The sequence below is a fragment of the Oncorhynchus keta genome, chromosome 30, assembly GCF_023373465.1.
Source record: "Oncorhynchus keta strain PuntledgeMale-10-30-2019 chromosome 30, Oket_V2, whole genome shotgun sequence".
Classification (NCBI taxonomy): Eukaryota; Metazoa; Chordata; class Actinopteri; order Salmoniformes; family Salmonidae; genus Oncorhynchus; species Oncorhynchus keta.
This window is the reverse complement of record NC_068450.1, coordinates 31,366,291-31,376,182: the sequence shown is the minus strand read 5'-3', so window position 1 is coordinate 31,376,182 and position 9,892 is coordinate 31,366,291. Positions and strand designations below refer to the sequence as shown.

The window sequence follows — 9,892 nt, the reverse complement described above, 5'->3', positions numbered from 1 at the left end:
GTAATAAAATAACCCCCTTACGTTAAGCCAAATGTGGCTTAACGTAAGAACCTATTAAGTTATATAGCCTGAAATAATGTGTTGACGTGATTTTTGAATGACTACCCCTTCCTATGTCCCCCATACATACAACATCTGTAAGGTCCCTCAGTCAAGAATTGAATTTCACGAACAGATTCAAGTACAAAGACCAGGGAGCTTTTCGAAAGCCTCACAAAGACAGGCGGTGATTGGTGGATGGGTAACAATAACCAATCAGACGTTGAATATATCTTTAATAATGGTCAAGTTAAAACATGTTACTGTGGATGATGTAATAAATCACCCAGACACATCAAAATGTCGTGCTTCTGAACTGAGCTGCAGGACAGGAAGGACAGTGCTTAGGGCCATTGGTGATTTCAAAACATCTACAGAGTTCAATTTCTGTGATGGAAGAAAAGTGAGGATGAATCAACAACATTGAAGTGACTCCACAATAATGACCTTAATGACAGAGTGAAAAGAAGAATGCAAATATACAGAATATTCCAAAACATACATATGTAATAAGGCATTAAAGTAAAACTGCAAAAGAAACACTGCAAAGAAAACAAATCCGAGAGGAAAATCTGCTTCAGTGTGCTTTACACCAGACACTGGGAAAGGAATCCACGTTCCAGCAGGACAATAACCTACAACACAAAGTCAAATCTACCCTGGAGTTGCTTATTTATCAAGAACACAGCAAATGTTCAGGCGTGGCCAAGTTACGGTTTTGACTCTATAGCAATACATGAAAATGGCTGTCTAGCCATGATCCCCAACACCTAGACTGATCTTGAGTAATTTTGAAAAGAATAATGGACAAATATTTCACAATACAGGTGTGCAAAGCTCTTATGAGACTTACCCAAGAAGAGTCACAGCTGTAATCAGTGACAAGGTGTTTTTAACATGTTTTGACCCAGGGGATGAATACTTATCTAATCAAGGTATATTAGTGGTTAATTTGACGTTAACCTTCAACAAATATATCATTTTTCTTCCACTTTGACATTACAGATTATTTTGAGTAGATCGTTGACATTTTTTTATATATATATATTTATATGTATATAATTAAATCAATTTGAATCCAACTTTGTAACATAAAACAATGTGAAGAAATCCATAGGGGGTGTAGACCTTCTATCGGCTCTGTATCTGAAGTGCAGAGGGATTTTGCAGCGTTAGTGTCCATGGTGCTGAAAATGTAAACTCAGTTTTATGAAAAATCCAAAACTACACAGAACAAAAATATAAACACAACATGTAAAGTGCTGGTTCCATGTTTCATGAACTGTAATAAAATATTCCAGAAATGTTCCATATGCACAAAAATATTATTTCTCCCAAATGTTTTGCAAAAATGTGTTTACATCCCTGTTAGTGAGCATTGGGGGGGCTAAGGCATATTTCTGACTGTAATAAAGGAATTTTGTAGGGGAAAACACTCGTTCTGATTGGCTGGGCCTGGCTCCCCAGTAAGTGGACCTGGCTGCACCCCTGCCCAGTCATTTCAAATCCATAGAATAGGCCCTAATGAATGTATTTCATTTGACTGATTTCCTTATATGAACTGTTACTCAGAAAAATCATTGAAATTGTTTCATGTTGGGTTTATATTTTTATTTGGTATATTTTTGGCATAATCACATTCCTACCCCAACTTAAATACATACTTTTCAGGGCATTGCTCTGACTGAATGGAGTGTTGATTTTTTTTTTTTTTGTGGAATACTATTTATCTACATTATATTATTTTGGATTAAGGGTGTATCGACGTTTTTGAACCCAGGATGGGGCACAAAGGAATCTCGGTGACAGGTCTGGTCTGCGGCTTTGCTTTCTTTCTTGTAATGCTGCACTCCGTCTGTTTTGTCCGTATGATTTGAGCTGATTCAAAGATTGTCGATGGTTTTCATTTGATTAGTTATTTGTTCTGTTTTTTTTTTTGTACAACTACTTCTTGTGTTTTATGTAGTTAATCCTGATCGGGGACTAAATCTATCCAGTTGATCAAGCATATAGGCAAGCAGGAGTTCGATAGAAAAAATGTTGGCACGTCTTTAAGTTAAAATGTGGTTGCTCTTAGGATTGTGGCCTGTTGACATGAAGGTTTATTTGGACAGGGGTTACAAAAGAGAAATCCTGTATGTGGAGAGCTAGCATATCTAAGCAGAGTGATGAGAGAAGTGGCGTTTGGGGTGAGAACGTCTGAAATGCAGCGGCCTTGCTGTGCCGCTGTCCATGGTACTATAGTCCAATTATAAACCAGAAGGGTTTACTATTTATTCATCGTTGTTTGACCATCATCATTTCCACTCATTGCCATAGTCTCTGTTTTTGCGTATTGCGCTGATGAATGTGTGTTGACAACAAAAAAAACAGCACTATAAATCTGAAATTTGCAACGTATTTCTTCCACATAATATATATCTCGTGAAAAAAAGCGTGGGATCGGTTTACATATCCTTTCTGTTCCTGTGTGGCTTTTTATCGTTTCCTGGTTCTATTTGGTTATTTTCATAAACTACGGGGGATTTTATATTCAATTGTTCAGTAATCAATCATGCAGACCACTTATTGACTTTCTTATGACGGCTTTTCCTGAAATATATATTCCGAATTATTACTGTCACTATGTGTACTTTTTAAAGATTACTGACAGTGTCGCTGTTCACCAGCTGTGTTTGGATAGATCCAGTTCTCCAGCCACTGCTGTGGTTACAAGGCTCGGGTATTCGGTTTTCATTCCGCATTTGAAATTATTGGACACGGTCAAACTGCAGATTTTATGCATGTTATTTTCATCAAACTTCCTGCTTTTGTGGAATACAATTTATCTACATTATATTATTTAGGATTAAGGGTCTATCGACGTTTTTAATCTCAGGATGGGTCACAAAGGAATCTCGGTGACAGGTCTGGTCTGCAGCGTTGCTTTCTTTCTTCTACCACTGCACTCCACCTATGGAGACGTGAGCTATTCTTTTCCGGAGGAGATGAAACGCGGATCTGTGTTTGGAAATATAGCCACGGATCTCGGGCTGGAGGCGAGCAGGCTTTCCGCTCGTAAGGCCCGTATTGATACCGAAGGGAACAGTAAACGTTACTGTGACATTAATCTGAGTACCGGAGAATTGATTGTTGCGGAGAGAATTGACAGAGAGGGGCTTTGTGGCCAAAAGGCTTCGTGCGTTTTAAAACAGGAACTTGTGTTGGAGAATCCTTTGGAGCTTCACCGTATTAGTCTTCATGGTCAAGATATAAATGATAATTCTCCACAATTCACAGAGGATTTGATTCAATTTGAAATAGGAGAATCCGCAGACAAGGGGGCTCGTTTTTCTCTAGACGAGGCCCACGACGCAGATATAGGACAGAATATGGTTCAGAGTTATACACTAGAAATAAACGAAAATTTCATTTTAAATGTTAACACTAAAACAGGGGGACGCAAATACGCCGAATTAGTATTAGACAAAGAGCTAGATCGTGAACAACAACACGAGTTGAAATTATTGCTTACAGCTGTAGATGGAGGCTCTCCGCAGAGATCAGGTGCTGTACTCATACACGTCACTGTACTGGATGCTAACGATAACGCCCCAGTGTTTAACCAGGCCGTCTATAAAGCCAGTCTGCCTGAAAACTCTGCTTTGGATACTGTAGTGGTTACAGTGAGTGCTACAGATGCAGATGACGGAGCAAATGGCGAAGTAACATACAACTTTGACCATGTTTCAGATGAATATGTACATTTATTCTCTCTAGATCACAAAACAGGTGAAGTAAGAATTATTGGGAAAGTTGACTATGAGGAGGCGTCATCTTATGAATTACAAATAAGGGCTAAGGATAGGGCAGGTTTAACATCATATTCTTTTTTAATTATTGAAATCACTGATGTTAATGACAACGCTCCTGTGATTTATCTACAATCTCTAACTAACCCCATACCTGAGAACGCGTCACCTGGTACAGAGGTGGGCATCATTAACGTGCAGGATAGAGACTCTGAGAATAACCGACAGGTCCGCTGCTCCATTCAGCAAAACCTTCCCTTTAAGCTGGTGCCATCCATCAAAAACTACTATTCTCTGGTGACCACGGGCGAACTGGACCGAGAACTGGTGTCTGATTACAACATTACAATCACTGCCACCGACGAGGGCTCTCCACCTCTGTCCTCCTCTAAAAGTGTTCAGTTATCTGTAGCTGACGTCAACGACAACCCACCTGTGTTCGAGGAACAGTCCTATAAAGCCCACGTGACTGAAAATAACAAACCCGGTTCCTCTGTGTGTTCCGTTACTGCACGGGACCCAGACTGGAGACAGAACGGAACAGTGATTTATTCTCTCTTACCTGGTGAGGTGAACGGTGTTCCTGTGTCCTCGTTTTTATCAGTTAATGGAGAAACGGGGGTGATCCACGCTGTGAAGTCGTTTGATTATGAACAGTTCAGGAGTTTTAAAGTCCACCTGGTGGCCAGAGACAACGGTTCTCCTCCACTCAGCAGCAACGTCACTGTCAGTGTGTTCATAATGGATGTGAATGACAACTCTCCTCAGATACTATATCCCGCCCCGGAGGGGAAATCCTTCATGACCGAACTGGTCCCCAAAGCTGCGCACGGGGGCTCTCTGGTTTCCAAGGTGATAGCGGTGGACGCAGACTCCGGCCAGAACGCCTGGCTGTCATATCATATAGTCAAATCCACTGATACGGGACTTTTCACTATTGGTCTCCACAGCGGAGAGATCAGGACACAGCGGGACATTTCTGAATCTGACAGCATGAAACAGAACCTCATTGTGTCAGTGAAAGATAACGGACAGCCCTCTCTCTCTGCCACCTGTACCATCTATTTAGTGATTTCTGATAACTTGGCTGAAGTGCCAGAACTGAAAGATGTCTCTTATGATGAGAGCAATTCCAAACTCACCTCTTATCTGATCATCGCGCTGGTGTCCGTCTCCACATTTTTCCTCACCTTCATTATTGTCATCCTGGCCGTGAGGTTTTGCCGCAGGAGAAAGCCCAGACTGTTGTTTGACGGAGCGGTAGCCATCCCCAGTGCGTATCTCCCTTACAACTCCGCAGAGGTGGATGGCGCCGGAACTCTCCGCAGTACTTACAATTATGATGCATACCTGACGACGGGTTCGCGCACAAGTGACTTCAAGTTCCTCACATCTTACAATGACAACACGCTGCCTGAAGACCAGACTCTGAGAAAAACTCCAAATGACTTTTCTGAGGATCATGACGACCCCGAAGGGTCACCAGAGGTAGGGCTTTAATTCTATATTAATCATACAGTATATTTGTTTATAGGCCAATATGATAGTATTGAGGCTAAATTAACTGTAGCTAACATACTTTGTATAATCACATTCTGGAGAAACAGCTTTTCCTCATTAGCCCAGCTTTACTACAACAGCAAGTTATGTATGCTTTGGTTTCATGATATTTGAAATGTTTTAAAAGACTATTCCAATCCTATCTGTTTTTACTTGAGAAATCCCGATGGTCTATTATGTGTGATTTGCTTGAGTTGTAATGTGGGAAATTATTTTTGTGATTGATAGAATCTGGGGATTTTTCACGATAGCCTGGCCTTCACAGTTTTGTGATTAGGGGCACAGTAACAATGAGATGCAATTATGTTTTGGCACTGGAGGAGTGAAAGCCTGTTTGGAAAGAGGCAAGAAAAGAGAAATGCTGTGTTTGGAGAGATGTTTATTTTTTAAACATTTTACAGGATGAAATCTCTTGAGATGCACCTTCTCGGTTTAAAGAATGTCCAAAATGAAATGAAAAAACAACCCCTCAAAAAACAAACAGTACTTATTAACAAGAATAATATTTCAACTACTGTCAAATAATAATAATAATAATAATAAAGAAATCAAATAATAATAATGATGATAAAAGGTAAATTCTGAGCATAAAAAAGTTGTTATACACCTACTAATGGGCCTCCAACAAATACAAATAAATATGCAACTAATAACACTAAGTTGGCTGCCTATAATATATACATAATTACAAATATTGTCGCATGTTGACGTTTCTACTAGTTAAAAACACAAACAGTTTGTTCTTAACATTGGAACAAGGGCTATCTTAACTTCACTGTGTGATTGTAATGCCCTGATTTCTATAAGTAAATGATTCCAGCCAGTTGGGCATTTGTATTTATTAGTAACAGAGTGATGGGAGAAGCGTCGTGAGACCGTCTGAAGAGCAACGAGAGTCCTCGATCTGTCACTGTCCATGGTGCTGAAATGTCGAAAATCCTATTTAAACCAGTTGGCTTTAATATTGATCGCTGTTTGACCTTCATATTCTTATTCCTTCCCCTGCTCTGTTTTTTTCTAAAGCATTTATGAGTTTGCTCTGGCTGAGTACCAGCAACGGATATATTGCTTTGTTGTCTCTCTTGCAGATGTGTTGTATTTTATATTCATAGTATACCTGATCTTAACTGATGAAAAAAGTGTGAGGTTGATTTTGACAATTTATGTTTGTATTGTTTAATATCCTTTAGTTTTCCGTGTTTCTCTTTCGTTTTCTAATAGTAAATTAACAAATTAAAATTACTGAGGGGTATTTCTAACCACTTCTCTGTGAAACATTAAGAAATCTGTAAGCAAATAATGTACATTCTGTTGAGTACGCACAGTGTCGCTGTTCACCAGGTGTGTTTGGATTGATCCAGTTCTCCACCCACTGCTGTTGTAACAAGACGCGGGTGCTCGGGTGTCATTCTGCAGAAAATATTGGACGCGGTTAGATTGCTTGAACATTTTGAGGATAATATTTTCATCAAGCTGAACCTTTGTGTGGAATACTATTTGTTTACATTTTATTATCAATGCTATATTGTGTTTTGGCGTTTTAATTCCAGGATGGGGCACAAAGGAATGTCGATGACAGTCCTGCTATGCGGCTTTGCTTTCTTTATTGTTATGCTGCACTCTGCCAATGGAGAAGTGAGCTTTTCTTTTCCAGAGGAGATGAAACGCGGATCTGTTATTGGAAATATAGCTAAGGATCTCGGGCTGGAAACGAGCAGACTGCCTGCTCGTAAGGCCCGAATTGTTACCGAAGGGAACCACGAATGGTATTGTGACATAAATCTAAGTATGGGAGATTAGACTATAGCTGAAAGGATTGACAGAGATGGGCTTTGTGGCAAGAAGGCTTCGTGCGTATTAAAACAGGAACTTGTGCTTGAAAATCCGTTGGAGAACCTCATAGTGTCAGTGAAAGATAACGGACAGCCCTCTCTCTCTGCCACCTGTCCCATGTATTTAGTGATTTCTGATAACTTGGCTGAAGTGACAAAACTGAAAGATGTCTCTTATGATGAGAGCAATTCCAAACTCACCTCTTATCTGATCATCGCGCTGGTGTCCGTCTCCACCTTTTTTCTCGCCTTCATCATTGTCATCCTGGCTGTGAGGTTTTGCCGCATGAGAAAGCCCAGACTGTTGTTTGACGGAGCGGTCGCCATCCCCAGCGCCTATCTCCCTCCCAACTACGCAGAGGGGGACGGAGTGGGAACTCTCCGCAGCACCTACAATTTTGATGCATACCTGACGACAGGTTCGCGCACAAGTGACTTCAAGTTAGTCACATCTTACAGTGACAACACACTGCCCGCGGATCAGACTCTGAGAAAAACTCCAACAGACTTTGCTGAAGAATTTGACAACTCCGATGGGTCCCTCCAGAGGTAGGCCTTCTTCGTAAATAAAAAATAGTATCTTGTTGTGTGTTACACATTTTCGGTTTAGACACGTTTTAAAACAATTTGAGCTAAAATTAGAGTAATGATGCTATGTAAAATACATTTAAAATTAGAGTAATGATGCTATGTAAAATACATTTAAAATTAGAGTAATGATGCTATGTAAAATACATTTAAAATTAGAGTAATTATGCTATGTAAAATACATTTAATATTAGAGTAATTATGCTATGTAAAATACATTTAAAATTAGAGTAATGATGCTATGTAAAATACATTTAAAATTAGAGTAATTATGCTATGTAAAATACATTTAAAATTAGAGTAATGATGCTATGTAAAATACATTTAAAATTAGAGTAATGATGCTATGTAAAATACATTTTTTCCTGATGATTTGTTTTTTACAGCAGTACTTCAATATCACAACTTGTCTATAGGTAATGTGTTAGTGATCCAGGTTTGACGTAGTGTGTTAGTGATCCAGGTTTGACGTAGTGTGTTAGTGATCCAGGTTTGACGTAATGTGTTAGTGATCCAGGTTTGACGTAGTGTGTTAGTGATCCAGGTTTGACATAGTGTGTTAGTGATCCAGGTTTGACGTAATGTGTTAGTGATCCAGGTTTGACGTAGTGTGTTAGTGATCCAGGTTTGACATAGTGTGTTAGTGATCCAGGTTTGACGTAATGTGTTAGTAATCCAGGTTTGACGTAGTGTGTTAGTGATCCAGGTTTGACGTAGTGTGTTAGTGATCCAGGTTTGACGTAATGTGTTAGTGATCCAGGTTTGACGTAATGTGTTAGTGATCCAGGTTTGACGTAATGTGTTAGTGATCCAGGTTTGACGTAGTGTGTTAGTGATCCAGGTGTGACGTAATGTGTTAGTGATCCAGGTTTGACGTAGTGTGTTAGTGATCCAGGTTTGACGTAGTGTGTTAGTGATCCAGGTTTGACGTAGTGTGTTAGTGATCCAGGTTTGACGTAATGTGTTAGTGATCCAGGTTTGACGTAGTGTGTTAGTGATCCAGCTTTGACGTAGTGTGTTAGTGATCCAGGTTTGACGTAATGTGTTAGTGATCCAGGTTTGACGTAGTGTGTTAGTGATCCAGCTTTGACGTAGTGTGTTAGTGATCCAGGTTTGACGTAGTGTGTTAGTGATCCAGGTTTGACGTAATGTGTTAGTGATCCATGTCTGACTTGTAAATAAGCATTTTAGATCCTCATTTAGAACCCCTCAGCTGAAGTGAGAACTACTTAGGCGCTGATGTATAGTTGCTGATGGATATTTTTAGTTGTGATGGGATTTATGATTCTGTTATTTTTTGATGAATTGATTGGTTGGATTTTTCACATACACAGTGCAGCGTTTTGAGTTCACTGAAAATGGGTTGATATAGGAGTTTTGCTCTGTTGGAATAGGCTTATTTGGAAAAAGGTTAGAAAATAAAAAGTACTGTCTGTGGAGAAGTGGTGTGACAGTATCTGATTTGCAGCTTGAGCCTCAGTGTTGCTGTCCATGGTGCTGAACATGCAGAAAATCCTACATAAGGCCAGCGGGGTTTACTACGAGTCATCGCTACTTGACTGTCCTCACCTTCTTTCTTTCCCATAGGCTACTCTCTGTTTTTGTGTTTGTGCATTCTGAAGATAGTGTCGACTAAAATAGCAACATAACATGTCATTTGCTATGTAGGTAGCCCATAAACGTTCTCCCCGATGTGTCATAACCTTTTCTAATGTGTTCCTTCCAGCTAGACCAAACTTAACTCAATGCTGTGAGCATGATTTCAATGCTATGGTTTATGTTTTAGGCTTTTTAATGTTGTTTTCTGTGTATTTCTATTAGGCTATTTTGCAACAAGGAATTACATTTATTTATGGTTTGAAAGATGTAGACCTATATTAGTAGGCTGCACATTATTCAATCATGCCGGCTACAAATATAGCTTCCTATTACGACTTGACCTGAAATACAGATATAGAAGAATGTATGTTGACATGTGTAATTTCTGAAGAGTACTGACTGTGTCGCTGTTCACCAGCTGTGTTTGGATAGATCCAGTTCTCCACCCACTGGTGTTGTAACAAGACTCGGGTGTTCGGGTGC

At 39.7% G+C, this 9,892-nt stretch overlaps 1 protein-coding gene across 1 annotated transcript; it reads left to right on the top strand.

The window, feature by feature from the left end:
• Positions 1-2,795: 2,795 nt before the first annotated feature.
• Positions 2,796-5,330, top strand: LOC118372118 (protocadherin gamma-A11-like). The gene has a single exon (XM_052487015.1). The coding sequence runs from the start codon at positions 2,919-2,921 to the stop codon at positions 5,328-5,330; it is 2,412 nt and encodes an 803-aa protein (XP_052342975.1). The 5' UTR covers positions 2,796-2,918.
• Positions 5,331-9,892: the final 4,562 nt, after the last annotated feature.